The sequence below is a fragment of the Podarcis bocagei genome (genome assembly GCF_964188305.1).
Source record: "Podarcis bocagei genome assembly, chromosome: 10".
NCBI lineage: Eukaryota > Metazoa > Chordata > Lepidosauria > Squamata > Lacertidae > Podarcis > Podarcis bocagei.
In genome coordinates this window covers 37,931,391-37,951,573 of record NC_138135.1, presented here as the reverse complement: position 1 = coordinate 37,951,573, position 20,183 = coordinate 37,931,391, and the positions used below count along the sequence as shown (strand labels likewise).

General features: G+C 38.9%; 1 protein-coding gene across 10 annotated transcripts; it reads left to right on the top strand.

Moving 5' to 3' along the window:
- The first annotated feature begins 1,873 nt into the window (after window positions 1-1,873).
- On the top strand, window positions 1,874-18,796 carry TMPO (thymopoietin). Of its 10 annotated transcripts, none has more exons than XM_081209671.1 (9): window positions 1,874-2,296; window positions 8,513-8,636; window positions 10,191-10,349; window positions 12,406-12,506; window positions 14,725-14,844; window positions 14,946-15,065; window positions 15,668-15,781; window positions 16,612-16,706; window positions 17,957-18,796. In XM_081209671.1, exons 1-9 carry the CDS (start codon window positions 2,033-2,035, stop codon window positions 18,252-18,254), a joined length of 1,395 nt encoding a protein of 464 aa, XP_081065797.1. In that variant the 5' UTR covers window positions 1,874-2,032; the 3' UTR covers window positions 18,255-18,796. The 10 variants fall into 10 exon arrangements, with proteins under 10 accessions (XP_081065797.1, XP_081065796.1, XP_081065800.1 ...); XM_081209670.1 differs by having other exon boundaries at window positions 1,876-2,296; window positions 8,510-8,636; window positions 15,671-15,781; XM_081209673.1 differs by having other exon boundaries at window positions 1,877-2,296; window positions 8,510-8,636; window positions 14,946-15,041; window positions 15,671-15,781.
- The last annotated feature ends 1,387 nt before the right edge of the window (window positions 18,797-20,183 follow it).

Sequence of the window (20,183 nt, the reverse complement as noted above, 5' to 3'; positions counted from 1 at the left end):
AACTTGGATTAAGAACGCTGCAAACCCAGAAGTAGGTGTTTTGGTTTGTGAACTTTGCCTTGGAATAAGAACATGTTTCGCTTCGAGTGTGTTCCATTTGTAAATTGAGTCCTCTGCTGCTATGGGAAAGCATGCCTTGGTTTAAGAACGCTTTGGTTTAAGAACAGACTTCTGGAGCAGTTAAGTTCGTAAACCAAGGTACCACCATATACTGAAATGGCAAAACTAACTGCCAGACTAAGACTCTAACGATAAGGTGTTTGTAGAAAAGTGGAAACCCTTTTTGGATTCCTAAGTAAATATTTTAATTCTTTGGTAATACAAGATGAATTTATATCCTTAGCAACAGAAAAACAAGAATTTGATATTTGTAGGTTTAATTTTATGCATTGTTAAAAACAAATGGGCAGTAACGAGATCTGAGCTACATCTTATGAAGTGATATGGGAAGTTAAAAACAAAACAAAAATAATGTGTAATGTACTTAAGATGGATTACATGAAAAAGTAATAAATATAAAAATATAAAAAGACATACTGGCCTAAGAAACTAGGTAGATGAAAATATAATTCCAGCCATGGATGGCCATGGGTGTAGCACAGAGGGGACAGCTGTCCCCCAAATCAATAGAAATCTGAAGTTCTGCCCCCCCCCCCCCGCATAAAAGCTTGTCCCCCTCTAACAAAAATCCTGGCTACACCCATGTGGATGGTTAAAGAAAAAGTTCATTGCAAAAAAATCTTACAAGTTCTACTACACCAGAACAGTACCTCCTTGCAGTTTTCTACACTGGTCAGACTGATTTTTAACACTTATTTAATTTGTGCTAAAACATGGTGCGTGTATCTCTTTTTCTTTTATTATTGTTATTCTCTTTTATTCTTTATTTTTAATTCTGTAACTTTTTATTGTTTGTAAAATTCTAATAAATATCATTTTTTAAAAAAAAAACATGGTGCGTATGCAGGTGATTTCAAAACAAAGTTTTTAATATTGTTGGCAGTTCAGCTTTTACAGGAATTATCTGTAAAATTACTAGCAATTATCACAACCTACTTTTTTTAAGAAAACCTTTGATCATGCAACCAGTGCCAAACCCAATTGTTCCTTTTACGTAATAAAACAACTTGTCGCCCAGCGAGTACTTTTAAAATCTGCCTTGCGCAAGTGGAATTAACAAACTGGGCGAGTTGCGAGAAGGTGGCTTCGTGCGTTGCGCAACAAATCCGGCCGAAAGCTTGTCCGCGTGACACCCGGGCCGCTTCTCCGGGGCAAGACGATCAAAGGGGAATACAGCAGCGCACGGGAGAATAACGCTTCATGTTTAAATAGCTATTATTATTATTATTATTATTATTATTATTATTATTATTATTATTATTAACAGAATCACAAGGCCCTCGAGGAGCTGATGTGGTAAACAAAGGCTCTTTCTCTCCTCACAATGGGCGCCTCACCAGTTCTCCACCTACAGACCCCGCTTCCCCAATCCCGGTCCCGTCCAAGGTCGACCCCGGTAGAAACAACTTGGTTACTTTCCCCTCTCTCCCTATCGGGAAAGTAACGACATATCTCTGCCCGCGTCTGCCTCATTTACTGTACAAGCCCCGCCCCTCGACAATCGAAGCTCCCCGTCGCGGGAGAAGCGTTCGGGCCGCGCTCTCCGCCGCTCCCGCCTGACTCGAATTTAAACTGCGCGACAGGGAGCTCGCGCAAAGTACCGACTCTGAGGGGAACCAGCGCGCAACTCCTCTCCGCCGCGCAGCCAATCACAGCGCAGCTCTGCGATTGCGCCGACCAATGCCGGCGCGCTTTATTGGCGGGCGGGCGAAGGATCGGGGGCGTTCGCGCTGTGCGGGAGTTGGGTGCGTTAAGCAAGGCTGTTCGTCCCTCTCTCTCCATCCCGCCCCTCCTCTTCCTCCTCTCCTTCCTCCCTCCCGCCACCCTCCTCCTCCTCCTTCCCCTCTTTGTTGGCGGTTCCTTCTCTCTCGCTGTCTCCTGGGAGGGCGGCGACAAGAGCCCGAGCCTGGCGATGCCCGAGTTCCTGGCGGACCCGTCGGTGCTCACCAAGGAGAAGCTGAAGAGCGAGCTGATCGCCAACAATGTGAGCCTGCCGGGCGGCGAGCAGCGCAAGGACGTGTATGTGCAGCTCTACCTCCAGCACCTCACCTCGAGGAACGCGCCGGGAGCCCAGGCGCAGCCCGACTTCTCTAGCGAAGAGGAGCAGGAGCCCAGCCCGGTCGTCGCCAGGAACAGAATCGGCGGAGATGGCGCCGCGACCGTCGCCGTGGGCCGGGTAAGCCGCGCCGCCCTCCTCCTCCTCCTCCCCGTGGCCGTTATCTGGCGCCAGAGCAGATTACGAGCCTGGAAAGCGGCCTTCGAGCGCTGAGGGGGCGGCGGAGTTTTCCCGCTTTCTCTCACAGGGGGCGGCGCCATGTTTCCTCACGGGCGGGCGGGGCGCGCGCGCGAAAGAGAGAGATGATGGCTGCGCGTGGAGAGAAACTGCTTTGGCGCAAGCAGGCTGGCAGGCAGGAAGTCTGCGGGGGGAAGGGGGCGCTTGAAAGCTGAAAGGTGCCTCTCCAACCTCTAGTGGCAAAACGCCACCGGAATGGCCAAAGATGGGCCCTCTGACCTGGGCTGCCCTCTGATTCCCCCCGCCCAAAAAGCTGTCAACTGCCGCCCTCCTCTGGCGCTGCAGACCGCTCTTTCTATAAGGAGGGTTGCGAAGAGCTCTCCTAAAAGGAGTTTGAACTTAGCGGGCGCCCTGCCAGGCGCAAGAAGGGCTTCACTTCTGCATAACTTGTCGCTGGCAAGGCACGTGGTGGGCCTTGGCTCCGCGCCCTGTACTACACCAGGCCCCTTCTCCACGTGAAAAATCCGAGCTAGGCCCCTGGCGACCCACGACAAGAGTACGTTTCCTTGAGCGCACGAACCTACTTCCATGTTGCACTGGGCATGAATGTGAGGTTTGGGACAGTAAAAGTGGTTGCCTTTGTAAAATCCCTTTTAAGCTTGTTTATTTAAAGCTGTTCTGCACTTTTATGGCTGAACTTCTTTGACTGTTTTTTGCTCCTTTTGCGTAACCGATCAGAGGCATTCTTGTTTCCAAGTAATCTTCCCTTGCCTCTTTAAAAACAGTCCTCTAAAAGGCAATTTAATGAACATAGCCATAAAATAATGTGTTGCAAGATTCTGCATCTTGTCATGACTTGAAAGTTTTCAAGCAGGGATTCAGTTTCAAATAACAGGTGTTTGGTGTCAAAAGAGTTGTGACTTTTGGAGTACTGAACAGCTAAGTTGAAGGAGCTGTGCAGATAGGGAAATATTACGTGACCAAACTTCTGTTGAAGCACCTCAGAGAGTTGACCTGATATTTAAAGGGCACATAAATGTTGACCCTGCTTGAGCTCTCCTCTGAAACCTACAAGAAAGAGCAGAAGAAAGTGTAGCTAGAAATTTCTGCCTAACGTAGAAAATGAAATTATGGATTTTAGCAACTTCCATCTGTGTTTTTGTTTAAAATTCCCCAGGCCTAATTATCCTTTGGAACGATGCCTCATGGATTTTGCTTTTAGGGCAATCCTGTGTAGCAATTTCAGCAATGAAAATATTGGCAAATCCAATTTAAATTTGCAAGTGCACCTCCAGAAAAGGAATACTAACCAGAAAGTTTGGGACAACCACTCCAAAATGCTTGATGTGGTGTTTGTGCCTGCGGATCATTTGTTTCTGAGACACTGAACCATTTATCTGGAAGTGTCCTTTATTTCTGTGGATGGCTACAGTATATAACAAACATTCATTTTTATTTTTATTTTTGCAATACTAGAAACAAAGTAACTCTTGTATTTTCAGAGGAAAAAGTTCCAAATCTAAACATATTTTATTTACTTAGGTAACCTGCTTTTCATTCAAATTAATCCAAGAGCAGGCACATAAAAATATGTGCTTCATAATAAAACAATCTGAAAAATCAAATCATAATGACAGTAAATCATATTTACATACTCACCTGGGTTTATTAATATACAGCCATACCTCAGAGTGTAAATGCCTTGTGAGTTGAACGTTTTGGCTCCTGAACACTGCAAACCCAGAAGTGAGTGTTGCAGTTTGCAAACATTTTTGGAACGTGAACGTCTGACACGGGTTCCAGTTGGCTGCAGGAGCTTCCTGCAGCCAGTTGGAAGCCACGCCTTAGTTTCTGAATGCTTTGGAAGTCAAACAGACTTTGGGAACAGATTCCGTTCGACTTCCGAGGTACGATTATATAAATGTATAGGATTGCACTACACAGAAATTTGCTTTACAGTTGCTAATCTGATGGAATGACTTTCACAATAGCCCTATTGGTGACTTATTTAAAATCATGAATAATCTATCCAGCTAATGCTTAGAGAAAATATGCAGTTCATTTCTTTTAAAGGCATCTGGGTTCTCCACAGTATAAAATAAACAACAAATAATACTTTTTATTTGAAAGTCTGCTTTCGTGAGACCTTAGGTCACTCAGGTAATTAAGAAGAAAGTATTAAATGTGAATCGGCAAGACCTTGTATTTAAAAGGGTAGCTGACTTTGCCTTGGCTAAGTTTCCATGGTAAACCAGTTGGGTTTTTCCACCATTCGCTTATCCAAGGCTGTTAAATGTACAATTCATTAAATAGATTTTCAAAAGAGTAATGAGGGCTTTCTCAAATTTTTAATTGGAAAAAAATTAAATTAAAATGTGTTTGAATATTGGATAAATTTTCCAATAGTCCAAAATAATGAAACTCAGTAATTGATTGAGGGTGGGGAAGGGAATTAATAAAATTTACTTAGTAAAAAGTGTTACTTTGACATTGTGTTACTGGAATATTTTATTTTGAATATTTCAAAACATCACAATTTGGTAGCATATATTTCCCTCATATTATTTGGATTTTAAGAAAAATGTAGATGTACCGTACTCAAAATTAATGTATAATTATGAAAGTTTAGTTAATAAAATAAGTTAGTCTTCAATGTGCCATGAGACTTGTTTTGTTACAATGTGATGCAGCTTCCTTGGGTTAATAAATGTTAAATTGATTTGAGTTGAGGTGTAGAAGGTAGGTGCAGTTAACTATGTGCACTATGAAATGTGAACAGTACAAAATGAATATTAAACTAGGGTTTTGTTTTTCCAGTCATGGGGGGAAATTTGTGATGCAGTGATGAATTGAGGAGGATAAACAATTGAGAACTCTGCTTCCCATTCCACCAGCACAACAGAGACTTGTTCATGGAACAGGTGCATAGATTCCTTATCCTCTGCAGACTAACCCAATAGTGCAATTGCCCTGTCGTAGGAGTTGCCAGTGTGGTGCCCTTCATATGCTGTTGGATTACAATTTTCTTTATCTCTGATCATTTACCAGTGCTGGCTAGGGCTGATGGGAAGTGTAGTCCAGTAACACCCAGAGAATACTATTTTGACAACCCTTTCCCTGTTAGTGAGCTTCAGCACTAGCTGAGGAGGAAAGCTTCTAATCTTGAGTGGCACTGTGTGAGAAGCATCTGTTCGCTGTGCTGTATGGGAGAGTTAAAGAAGGGTTGGAGTGAAAGAATACACGTGTTTACACTTCTCTAGGATGACATAAGTTGTTGAAGACTGTGTCATTCATAGTTGATAGAGGTCTGGAGAGTGAGTTAATTAGGATAAGTGAACACTTTCCCTCCATGCCACCCTTATTAAATAGTCTGTAGCAGTTCATATCATTCTAGACTATATGGAAGGAATTAGGGGATGCATACCCCTTAATGTAGTCATTCTCTGACTCTTAATTCTTCCTCCCCCAGGATATGAAATAGGATTCTGGAAGAGAACTTAGGGTATAAGCTATTTTGGAGTTGATCTTGTTCATTTCACTCCTTTTTCCTGACTCAACCACCTTCAACAGTGGACAGAAGTGACTACACTCAGTCCTCATAGGGTTTTTAAAGATGACTTTTAAAATATATATTTAACAATTTTTTTGTCTGCATACTTAAAGTTTCACTTGAATATATAGAATATATACTTTGCCTAAAGCAATTTTGATGTTAATATGTTATAGCTAACATATAGCTATCATATATGTAATAGAGCTGAGGAGAAATAATGTGCAAATGGAGTATATCTGTAGCAGTATTCTACTTAATTTCAACTCCTTTAGCAGGATAGTGAACCAAAATTACTGATTGATGAGAACCTTTGCTGGCATTTGTGGGTAGCCAACCTGGTTGCAAGTTCATTTTTATGTTAGCCAGTTGGTTGTTGTCTTTAAGTCATGCTGAAGCAACTTAAAGGCCAACCTACCTTTCAAATAGATATTTATGTAGTCCACATGCATATTGATTTCCACTTTGTTTTCAGACACAACCTCAATTTTGCATGATAAATTGTCATCTTGCTGGCAACTCATCTTCTGTTATTTCTCTGGAGGTCTTGTAATCACCCCGACTTTAAACTGTTTTGTATTTTTCTCCACTGGGTTATCTGTTCAGTGCTTCTCTATATGCAGCTTTCCCCATTTGGTACTGCAAGAGATGTTCTACTGGGGAAAGTAAGAGTATGTTCTGCTGACTTTGATGCCTCCTACTGGCTATGTTTGCAACTGCTAGAGGTTCTATTCTCTGCTTGAAATTATTTCAAAGAATCATGGAATTGTAAAGTTGCAAGGGATGATGAAGGTCATCTAGTTCAGGCTCCTGCAATACAGCTAAATATTTACTGGTAGTTGTGGCTCCAGATATTGTTTGACTCTGAATTCCCACCCTAGCCAGATGAGCAGTGATCAGGGCGGGTAGGTGTTGTAGCTGAACAACATCTGGAGGACCACAGATTCCCCATCCCTGTGATGAAGCAATGATTATTTTCTTTTCAGAAATTGTCATAAAAAGCAGAAGGGTCTTGCACCCCAAATACTGAGTTAGGAGTTTAAAGTACTTCAGTATCATCTTATCCTGATTGGTTCTCAAGCTTTTTGCTTAACTTAATGTGTGCCAAGGCTGTAGCTTAATTTCATTTTACAAAAGAGGCCCAATTTTGTCCTCCTATCCTTCAGGGCTGCTAAATCTCTAGTACAAATTTGTTTGAGATGCAGTCATAGATTACAGGGATAAATGTTAAAGTTCAAATGGTTGAACAATTTTGTGTGTATAAAATGCTTGTGCCAAAATGTGTGCCATCAGAGTGGCACTTGGGACATAGCTGATTCTATTTCAGTAGAAAGACTTGACTTTTGGCTGGGCCTTTCTGGCTGTGATTTTTATTATTGGAGAACATTTCTGTTTCTAAATTCTTACATGTAGTGTGTAAAGTCTGTTATAGGAATGATTGGAAGAATTTTCTGGAAAGCAAACTTTTATACTTGTCCCATGTTCCTACTTTATATCCCCCCCCCCCCCGGTTATAAGATTGTGAAATATGTTCATCTCAATTGGCCAAATATATTGATTATCAGATTTCTGTAATATTTACTAACAATACTTGTTCTCTGTGGGTTGCCATGGATCCACAAGGTGGCTATGCTAATTACTTGAGGCTGTTCCAGAATATAGAAATGCATTTGCAGAAATGTGCTTCAATTTTCTTCCCTTGGCTATTTTGTAATGAAGATTTTATGGCATTCCATATGTGAATTGTTAAATAGACTATGTAATAGTGAAAAGTTAGAAACTGGGGTTTTTATTCAGTACTGTGCAACAGGATTCCTGTTTTTTCTCCTGCTCTGCATACTCTAAAAATCTGCTGTAGAGGGTCCCCCAGCCTTCCAGAGCTATGTATTGGTATTGTGTTATTTTTATAGAGACAAAAGAACCAAACATATCCAAAGTTATGCTGTTCCCTGGAAGGTCTTTAGAGTAGCATAATTGGGAAAGGCAAGACATCGGGTTACACACGATTCAGGTTATAGACTCTGCTAACCCAGAAATAGTACCTCGGGTTAAGAACTTTGCTTCAGAATGAGAACAGAAATCGTGCTCCGGCGGCTTGGCGGCAGCAGGAGGCCCCATTAGCTAAAGTGGTGCTTCAGGTTAAGAACAGTTTCAGATTAAGAACGGACCTCCGGAACGAATTAAGTACTTAACCTGAGGTACCACTGTGAATAGGGTTTTGATTTGTTGCACACAGTTCATTCTTTAGTGACAGTGCAGAAATGTTGAAGTAACATAGGCCAAAAGGAAGTGACATAACCTGATTTTTAAAAAGCAAAACTCCATCAAGGCCTGGGAATTGTTAGCTGGTGGTGCAAACTGTTCTTAGTAATGGAAAGGGCATGAAGAAGGTGGTAGCATATTTTTTCACAGTATTAATAGGATTAACTATATAGGGAAGTTGCCTTATTTTCCATTCGGCTCCAAAATATCAGTACGCAGGAACACTTAAGATGGAATCTGGATTGCTCTGGTGGTATTGCTCCTCATGCTTATGTTATTGTGTATTTACACACTTAATAACCTAGTTCTACAATGCAGTTAACACTTTGGCTATCTCTTCCTAGAAGGCAACAAAGAAAACTGACAAACCGAGGCCAGAAGAGCAGGATGATATAGATGTAACAGATCTCAGTAATGAAGAACTCAAAGATCAGCTTCTGAGATATGGTGTGAATCCAGGTCCTATTGTGGGTAAGTTAATACTCTGTAGTATCTCATTAATAGTGTTTTTTTAAATAAAAATAATCACGTGTTTGGTGGTGTTCACTTCATCAACATTAGTTATTGCCCAGCCCCTCCAGGCTGGCAGAAATAGCATTTCCTTTGGTCAGTGCTACAATGTCTGCCATTAACTTGGATGCTTGGAAGGTGCACAAGTCCATAATACTTATCCATACACTCAGTAAACAAGAATTTAGCACCTCAAATCATTTTGCATAATGCTGATTAGCAGGATACAAGCAGAAGCTGTTCTTGAGTCATATAAACCTGTGGCCCTGCAAACATTGATAGGTTCCAACTCCCATCAGCCCCAGCCAATATTGCAAGTGATCATGGGTGATGGGAATTCTGGTTCAGCAATTTCTAGGCCACCCATCCCTGGTATAAATAATGACACTCCACATGGGAAATGAGAAGGTTTGCATAAAGGTGGTGTAACCATGAAATTACTGTTGCAGATAGCAATTTAGAATTTGAAAAACTGCTACTAGTACTTTGTTGGATGTACCTAAGCTCACTGACTGTTTGGATACATGACAGACTTAAGATGTGTTTATGGGCTTTGTGCGGCCTTGCCCCTCTTCCAGATTTGAACCTTTGTTGATGTTACACTTTGTATATATGAACAAATAATACTTCTATAATCTGGCTTAATTTTGTGCCAAGGCCACAGTTTTCTGCTAAACTTGCCCCCGCCCAAGAAAAAACCCTCTGCTGCTATTTAGCTCAATGTGTTGCTTGCAGAAAAGAGCATATTCAGGGGCCAATAGCACTGTAGGTAGGGGTGGGGATTGCTGATGGGAAATAGGCACAGGACTTTAGGGCCCTGGATTGCCGCTTTTCTGTCACAATAAAAGTGGCCAGCTTCAGCACACTTCAGTAAGTGTATTTGTTGTAATGCATTGTTTGGCCCTAAGAGGCCCACCAACATGTTTGCATGCCTCTTGTTCCCTCACACCTTCCTGGATCTTGCAAACTCCATAAAAGTGTTTCTTTCACATCCTCAAACGAATCCATCAAGCTTCCTCATCTGTCATTTCATAATCACATAATTCAAGAAACAGTATTGAACCTAAAAACATTCAGCAATAAAATGTGGCCTTGTTTACTTGTTTACTTTATGTTAACTGAGGGTTTTCCATTTTGTTTTGTGATTGTTTTGGCTATCCTCAAAGGTTCCTACATTTTGCCACCTTGATTCATATAAAGGTTCCCCAGGTTTATTAGTTCATTTTACATTGGCACCCTTTTTAAAAAGAAAAAAGCTCTTACTTGACAGATACTAGATTATCTTCTCCTGTTAGTTTCAGCCTGCTCTTTCCTTTACTGCTGTGGGATTTCTTAACTGAAAACTGTTGAAATACACAAGCTTCAAAATGCTGCTTAAAAGCTTGCAGTGCACTGTCTGTTAATCTTGGTGATTCACTGAACAAAGTGGGGAAAATGGAGTTTCTTATCAACTCACATATAGAAACTAGAACTTTTTGTCTATTCTGAGATATCTAATTTCCTGTTCTTCTGTAGCTACTACAAGGAAGCTGTATGAGAAGAAATTACTGAAGCTGAAAGAGCAGGGCCAAGAGCCAAGTTCTTTCATACCTGCACCAATTGTTTCTTCATCTGCAGAGAACAACAAACAAAATGGAAATAATGACTCGGATCAATACAGTGACAATGAAGAAGGTAGAAATAAATCCAAAGAAATATGAATAGCTGACAAGGAAGATGTTAAAATAATAGTTTATGGTAGATTAGAAATAGTTCCTGGGTTTGATTGCTTTCTATTGGTCACCATAGGTAATGCCCCATTTGAGACCTCATGTTCAATTTAATACAGGAACTCTCGAGTTGAATAGTGCATTCTATAAGTAAACTTGGATAAGGGAGGAGAAGAAACTATGCCTGTGACTCAACCCTGGTCATGTAAGGTTGGGAGCAGGAAGAAGAATGATGTGAGAATATCACCTATTCAGAATACTTTGTATGAGAAATTGGGCACAGCACTTTTATCTATGTGATAATGATATATGTGCACTAGTTCTAGGTAACTTCAGGCTCTCCTTCTGTAGTCTCACTATTTAAATGATGCCCATGTTCTCAATAACCCAATTTACCCATATTTACTGAGAAGTATGTCTCACTGTATTGACTGAGGCTTACTCCGTAGAAATGTATTTAGGGTTTCTATCCAATAATAAACTAGAACTTGATCAATTTATAATATTTTTTAAATTCTGCACAGTAATGAGTAATGGAAAGGAATCTTTAAATGTGTTAACAATTCTTTTTACAGAAAATATTAATTTCAGGTTTTTTTAATGAGACAAATAGTTATGACTAACTTCATATGAAGACTTTTTCCCAGTTAGCTGCTTAGTTTAGCATATGAGAAAATTTGGACTGCATAACCCTAACCTTTAAATTTTAGGGCCAAGCCCATTTCAGCATTAAGTATCATTTGTTGCCATAGGGGCAATATCTATAGTCAGTGTGTGCTTTGAATAGACATATATACCAGGGGTCAGCAAACTTTTTCAGCAGGGGGCCGGTCCACTGTCCCTCAGACCTTGTGGGGGGCCAGACTATATTTTGAAAAAATAATTAAAGAACTCCTATGCCCCACAAATAACCCAGAGATGTATTTTAAATAAAATGACACATATGTAAAAACATGCTAATTCCCGGACCATCTGTGATCTGGATTTAGAAGGCGATTGGGCCGGATCCGGCCCCCAGGCCTTAGTTTGTCTACCCATGATATATACTGAAGAAGTAGATGCAATATTTCTTAAATTATAATAGTATTAATAGTCTCACATTATCAACTACTGAAACAGTAATATTCTGGAAGACTCTGCCAATCACTGGATGGGTTGTTTTTATGGATTTGTATCTGTACCATCAGTCTTCTCAAAATCAACTTTAGCTCCTCCATTCAAACTGTCACCAACTGCCAGAGAGATAGTACTAGGTTTCAGATGAAGAAAAGACATAAATTGCTTTACTGTGATCACATACTTGTTGATTGATGTCCTTTCTAACTTGTGTTCACATCAGATGAAATAAAATTTACTTTATTTGAACTAATAACTCATCAGCTGCTTAGTGTCAGGTCTTACGCATTCAGAAGAAATCAGAGCATGTTGTTTGGAGAAGTCTTATTTCCAGCAGCTGCATTGGCATTGATATTTCTGTTTTACGTTTATTTCAATACCACCTCCTGCACAACTTCTTTACACCATGTTTGAAGCATACTATAAAAACCATAACAATATTGAGCAAAGAGTGTAAAATATTAGATAACAGAAGATAAAACTATAGAAGCTGTACTGGTCCCTAAAACCAGTTTTAAAATGTAAAATATTGTATCTTAGTACAGTAGTGTTTTTTTTCTTTTTCTTTTAAGAAGTTAAATTTATTGCTTGGAATTTCAAGTCTTGCTTGAAATACTTTTCAGAATGTTTGCAAATATTTCAAATTCCAAGGAGGAAGCCTACACCAAATGGGGAACAAGGCAGCTATGTTAGAGGAGCTCAGATTGCTGGTGTTGGTCCCTCTTGGTATTCTTAAATTCAGGGGGTTGTTGTTTGAAAAATATAAATTGAAACAGCTGGTGAAATTGTCACAAGCTGTGATCACACGTTAACCTTTAGCAGAATTTGTAGTGTTTGGAAAATATTTCTGTAAATTGCCATTTTTACCTGAAAAAATAATAATAATAGATGGCATTTATTCACAGATCCGAAAACAGAATTCAGACTTGAGAAGCGAGAACCACTGAAGGGCAAGACAAAGACTTCAGTTACAGTTAGACAAAGAAAAATTGCCGAACATAATCAGGTACCATTATAGCAGTTTCTTACCAGTTTTATACCATTCTCATGTAAAAATGAGGGTGTCCTTAGAAATTTGACTTACATCTTGTATACACTGATTAACAGTTGCTTATTTTTAAGGGGCTATAGGCAATTCAGTACTGTATAGCAGTGGAAACTGTCATTTTTCCTGACTGCAGCAAAATGATATATGCTAAATAGAATTAAGTTTCTTGTCTATTTCCTTAATACATTAAAAATGGCACATTTTTGAAAGACGGGAATTGGAAAATAATTGGAAGTGTGGCAGTCTATAATCTTTAAGGAAAACATTTTGTTGGGAACAGGGGGTGTTTGGGAGCTCCCAAAATATTATCTAAATTTGCTCTCCCAGCCTTTTCTTTTCATCCTGAATTGCTGCTTTTGGCAACAAGCTTCATGACTATTTTTGTTTTGAAAATAGTTCTTTTTCCTAATAGTAACATCGTACAGCCATAAAGTGTAAACAAAGCATCTTCAGAAGAGGGGAAAACTAGCTTCATTTGCCCTAAGTGCTATTGCTGTGGAGCAATAAATGGTTGCATGACAGCATCACTGTTACTAGTAAGAGGGGCTGTTTTATATGAAAAAGGGGTGCTAAAGTAGCAGCCACCCAGGCTGCAAATCAGCCCCTAAAGGATAATAGGTGATGAGATGGATCAGAGCTTTCTGAACATAATGGAATGGTTACACATTCTGTTAGTCCTGGCAGTGGGGAGGGATCGCTGAAACAGCTTATCCCTCACCATCAAAAAGGAGTGGTGCATTCTGGTACAGCATTGCCAATTTGTATTGAGTGTCTTGTGAGACACACATATAGTTAGCTAACTAGCTAACATTGGTCAGTGATGCTTCTTTCAGAAGTTGGCAATGTATATTCCTACAAGGAGCCAGTTCTTTCACCAGATTTCTTAACAGAAAGACCTGCAGATGACTGGATTTGAATGTTTCTGATCTAGCATGTAGGAATACTTTTGGGCAAGTTCCCAGGATTCTATGGTATGTGGCATAGAAAGTGGTGCTGAAGGCGCCTAATTGCTACTTTTTGGATTTTGACAAATCATTTCAGAAACTATTTTTATTACTGGTCATCTAGGTATTTGAAAAAATGTGGCAAGCTTATCTGAGTAAGTCCCATTAAACTTGATGGGGACTTATTTCTGAGCTGATACTTACATAGCATAGCACTGTCTATTGTGAATTGTATGAGGCCTGGAATGTTCATACATCTTAGGAACACATAAGGAGTAGATCTATGTGAAACTAGAACTAGCCTTTTTCTTTTGATAATAAAAATACTGCTACTAATCAAATATTATAAAAAGGAGCCTGCTAAGTAGAATGACCTAAAACTAATGGCATGTTTCTGAATTTTTTTTATTCTCATGAAAACCATCCAAATGCATTCACAAATATACAGAAAAGCCCAAGGATTATGGGAATAAATATTTTTCAGTTATCAAAGAAAAAATAACTTGGTATGTTTTAAAGCTTGTCATTCAAGGAATTATGAACAATGCATATTTCTGTCTAAATCAGTTTTATAATAAGCACAACCTGACCTCTGATGTGATACATCACTTCAGGCATTAGAGCCATATTGCCAGGTCTATGAGACCATTCACAAGAATGGAATAGAATCAATTGCTTCCAGTTGCAAGCTATAGCTGTTTTGGCTTCCATTAATTAAATGCAACCACATTTCTCCAGCATTTATATATTTAAGTAGGAATTAGAAGACTTCTTTCTAGTTTCTTGTGTTTCCCCCTTCATTGTCAATGTTGAGATCAAAATGTATTATTTCTGTGGGTGCCTACCTAGCCCTGTGCTTTTTCCAAGAGAAAATACTCCATTTCTGTAATTATGTCTCCATCATTGGTTGTGAGCCTTATTTCCAGGTAGGTGTGGATAGGTAGGCAGCCTTAATCAAAAGATACTATGTCCATATGATCACACACTGAACCTGTGGTCACAGATGACAGGAGCTGGAGTTCCATAACACATAGAGTTTACCCCATGTTGGTTATCCCTAATAATTATTCTGTTTTCTGGGATATTTTAAAGAGTAACGTAGGATAGAACCCATGTGTGGCGCCTAAATGTTTCTCTATAACTTGATGCAAGTACTAGGGCACTCGGTAGTAGTCATCTGGTGAAAATATTAAGCACCCATATGCTTGCTAACATGTCTGATGCTTAAATAGAACTATTCTCAGGATGGAGTTACTGAGACATTCTGGAGAAGTGGATCTTCAAAAAGTGGACTTCTGCAGGCAGTTTCTAGGGAGTCTGCAAGAGTATCAAGAAGAACACCAAGAAAAAGGGTGATGCAAGGCTAATTTGAAATCTAGACTTCTATTTTCCTCCTCAGGGCCCTAGTGACAATTGTACACTTATTTTATGTTTTTGTTTTTTAAACAAACAGGTTGAAACTACAGTACCGCTACCTGTACATGATGCAGTAATATCAAAGAGTACTCCTATAGCTGATACTGTAGTGGCTTCAAGCAACAAGACCCTAGTAAATATATTGAATTTGCAAGAGGTGGTATTCTGTAATCTTCCTCCTCCTGGAAAAAACACTTTCTGCTTGGAAAAAGGGGGAATGGGGGCTCCTTTAAAAAAGAAATGTGCTGTTGCGCTTAAGTCTGATGCAAAGTAAAGAGTAAAATCAGAAGGAGCAATATTGAATTACATTTTTCTGGCTGGTATCCAACTACATCTGTCTTTCAGCAGAATGAACACTGTTTATGGAATGGATTCCCTCTCCCCTGCATGCCTTCACATGGCCCCAGATCTGCTGCAGAGGATTGGGGAACCCTCCAGAGCAGATTTGGGGAGGCACAAGGGGCAGAAGGGTGGAGTGCAGGAAAGGGGTGCCCATTGTGCAAATCTGTTCACATGCTGTTGGATATAATCCTCTGAAAGCTGCTCTTCCTTTTGCTTAAGTACATGGGGGTGATGCCTGTAGATAATAGATTAGCTGTTTTCCTTACAATTTATCTATCTGAAATGCACTAATTTTCTTTTAAAACACTGCAATCAATTTCTGAGGGCTGGCTTCTCATATCTAAGGCTGCCTGGTTGGTTAAGATTTTTATTGCTGTTTCTTTTGTTAATTCTGAGTCTGAACAATTTGAATTTCAGCAGGTTGTCAATAGGGTGCCTGGAAATTTCAAGCATGCAGATCCTATACTGTCAATCAGTGACTTCTCAGAGTTGCCCAGAAGAACACCAAAGAAACCATTGATGTCAGCTGAAGTAAATGAATTAAACATAGATTGTTGAATAGAAAGGGGAGGAGGGTGCACTTGCATATATGCATTTTGCTTTTAACTTGGAAATGTCATGCTAACTTAATTCTGAACTATTTTCTCACTTTAGCTTACAGTGTATTCCTGAGTGATGCTCTGTATATTTGAGGCAACCAGGAATTTAGGGATACCTAAGAACTTAAGATTTCATCACATAACTCTTACTGACTACATCAAATGTGAAATTTTAAACAAAATTCATATAACCAAGTCAGCAGAATAGATACAAAATAATTATTTTTCTACTCATCTCTGTTGTGTAGCTTTTTATTTCTTTTAAAAGCTTCTTATGTGCCAATTATTACCTTACTAACAAATAGGAGAATTTGAAATCTCACTACAAATATGAGCTCACTGTTTTTAAAATAGTATTATTCTGTACTGACAGCATTTTTCACTTTCCACCAAGAGGAAATGGGAAATAAACATAAAATTACTTATATTCAATAGCCATACAATTCAGTTAGGACAGAAGTGCTGACAGTGCCTTTTAAGTCTTCCTTTATCAAGGTAGCCTTTATTACATAACACTATGCTTCATGTTGAAAGAACAAAAGGATGGTACTGAAGATCCCTGGGTACAATAATGGCCAAAGAGACCAAAATAACCAAACTTTAATCAACAGCTAAACTCCATGCAAGAATCTTCTTAAAGTTTACTCTGCTTACCAAATTCTTTTACAAATCACACAGTGATGCACACTTTCTTTTTCTTTCTCTAGTACAGCTTTCTTGTGCATTTTGTTTTAATTCTCCCTTTGTCTTAACTTTTTACAGGTCATGGAGAAAACATCTACAGAGGAAAGAAGAGCAGACAGGGATATTCTTAAAGAAATGTTCCATTATGAGGCATCAACACCTACAGGAATTAGGTATTTACAGGTGTAATTATTGTTTCAAGCATGCAGTGACTGCCTTTTTTAGGCTTTGTTAGCACAACTCAGTGCATTTGACTCTGTTATAATAACATTTCTACGAATCCAGTCTTAAAAGGAGTGTTATTTTTTATAATATTAAAAATACGTTTTCCAGTTCTTTCATGCTAATCAGTAGAAACTAGAAAACCCTAGATCTTTCAAAGCTGTATATAATTTAAACTGGTGTTTTTAGAAGCAAATCATGTGTTAAGGTACTTGTCACTTCCAGAACCACAGACTGTTCTAGGATTTGGCTGATTGTTTGAGATATCCAGATCAAAAGCCATCATAGGAATAGTCTTTAATTAGCAGGTAGTATAACCTGCTAAAGTAAATAAACTGAACTTACTGCTTCTAAAGCAACATATGATTTGCGTCATACTGCTAAATCACAGAAAATATTTGCAACAGGACTAGGAGGGAAGCTTTAGTAATAGGGTACACAGTACAGTTAGTTGCCTTTCACAGAGCTTTGCACCTTGTCTCTCAAGCAGCTATTATACCCTTAACTTTGTGGAAGATTAAGATCCTCCATCTCATTATATTCCTTAGGTAGAACTCCATGTCATAGATTTTAATTCCCAAGGATGGAACTATCTGATTTACACAGCCAAGTTGGGGACAACACATTGCTCAGGTTTACCCAGCTTCCCTTGGTCTTCTGCTTAGCATTATAGTCCTGAGTCTGGGCAGGTTGTGCAGGTTTTCTTGCAGAGTAACTTGACCTAAAGTTGTCTGCTTTAGAAGTTGCAGGCCTATAAAAATCCTATACAGTACTAGTACTTGAAACAAGGAATATTGAATGCTGAGAACACTTCTTGTCTGTCTCAAAAGAAGGCCTTTTTATTGGGTGGCATGCATGCTCCGAAGATGGACAGGGGGTGAAAGGGGACAGATCTTCTATTTTCTCCCCCCCCCCCCCCATGCTAGCTTGTCGAAAGTCTGGCATTCAAAGAACAGGTATCTTAACAAACAATATAAATTTGATGGATATAACATTTAGTATCCATAATGAAGCTCATTCAATGTATTTCCCTTATCATAATCCATAGTTTCGGTGAGGCAAAACACTTGTCTGTCTTCCCTGGAGAGTTGTAAAACTTCAGAGCATTAAATGCCTACCTCATCCCCTCCCAAATGCCTTTTAAAAATGAGGTCTATTTTAGCCTTAAACAAACATATAATTACTTCTCATTAATTAACAGTGCTACCTGCCGCAGACCAATCAAGGGAGCTGCTGGTCGACCTATAGAGCACAGTGACTTCCGGCTGGAGGAAACCTATTCATCAAAATATATCCCCAAATATGTTGCCACAGCAGATCTCAACCCAGAGAAACCAACAATTAAAAAACGTTCCATTCCTATGTGGATAAAAATCCTGCTCTTTGTTCTTATTTCAGTCTTCTTACTTTTGGTCTATCAGTCTATGGAAACCAACCAAGGAAATCCATTCACCAAATTTCTTAATATTAATAGTAACCTGGAGGAAAAGACAGATTGAGTGTTTGTATGGCGCACACAACTTGGTCTCCTATTTAACTGTAGAGATGTCTTCATCCTTCATCTATTTCAGCGACTGCATACAAATAATAGCGGCATCAGAAAAGTGAAATAAGACAGTATAAGTGGACATCACTAACTTTTTTCAGTATTAGGAGATCACTTTGTGCCATAATTAATATTTTTAGATCTCTCTGGAATTTCTTGTAGGATTTATTTTTTTAACGTGGATATCATTACATTCATTTGAGATTGTATATTTGTTTTTGCAAGCTCAAGGGCAAAAGTGATAGTAAAATGTGAAGATGTGTTTTAATGTTTTTATTTCATATTAAAAATATAATGTACTGAAAATTTCTCTACATTGCCTATTGTTTTTAGGGGTGGGAAGTGCTAAGATAATAAAGGGAAATGCATTTTTGGATGCATTTTGTTGAAACTGTGCAGCTAAGTTTAGTGTATTGTAGTTTAATGGAAAATCCAGCATTTTTTCTGTAGAATACTGTAACATTTTAATAAATAAATGTAAACCTATTGTATACATTTCTGTATCTGTCCTAGTTTTAATTGTAGTAACTCCAATTAACCCTATTCTCTATTTTTAATAATAGTTCTCTTCTTTAGTGCTTAATGTCATATCACTGATCAAATTGGCAATAGGTGTCCTTAGAGCAAAACATATTTATTAGTAAAATCGTGTGAAAGAAAATTTACATTAAATAAACTAAACTACTTTTTTACTGAATAATTACAATCTTAAATCATTAACTGCAGATTTAAAATTCCTGTCTTATTACAAAATGGTTATGCTCTCAAGCAAAAACCTCTATTTTTATGTAGATAAATTGACTTCTATGTGTAGATTTCTTTTTTTTCCAACTTAGAATTTTGTTTGAACCATCATGGATGTTCATATTCCAAAACATTTCATACTTTCATTAAAAAGACATTGTTATGTTACCTATTATGTATCAACCAAGGATAAAAGTTCTGCTGATGGATGCAACAAATTTAGTCTGCCATAATTTGTTATCAGTTGCATTTACCAATCAAGTAACTTCAATTAATTTCAAGTGTGGGTTATTACAAATATAATGTGAATGTATCAATTTGCAGCACATATGGGATCTTGATATTACTGCATATTCTATACAAAATGCAATAAACTTATTTTTAACGTTCTAGTCTCATCAAAAATTGGTATTAATACAATCAAACATTAACCTTAACTTTTGTTGTAAAATTATCTTACTACCTCACCTTACTTGATGCTATAGAGAGGCACATTTATGGAGCAATCCATTGAATCCAATAGGAGAAATTAGTATACCAACTCTAAGGTTGTATTCCCTCCTTCCTCCTTTCCAGGGGCATGCCCATTAGACCAAATGCAGCTCATTTTTGCTCTCTTCACCCTTTCTCTGACATCTCTGGAGAGTCATCCGAGGGCTGCCTGACTATAGAAAGGTAGCTCTAGTATCCCCTTGCTTCTGGACCATAGGAGTACACTCTTAGGCATACTTATTACAGTGGTACCTCGCAAGATGAAAGAGTTTTTCGTTTTTTGAGTTGCTTCGCAAGACGAATTTCCCTATGGGCTTGCTTCGCAAGAAGAAAACGTCTTGCAAGTTTGTTTCCTTTTTCTTAAAACCGTTAATACCCAGGGTGCATTGCTTGAAGAGGTGCTTCGCAAGACGAAAAAACTCGCAGAACGAATTAATTTCGTCTTGCGAGGCACCACTGTAGTTCTAATGTTTTGAAGGGCTTTAGCTTACCTAACTCTGATCAGGCTGTAAGGCTACAGTTCAGAGCACAGGTAGGCTGCTTACATCTCAGTGACCAGTGAGTTAGGCTACTTGTAACTACTGGTCACTAAGATGTAAGCAGCCTACCTGTGCTCTGAACTGTAGCCTTACAGCCTGATCAGAGT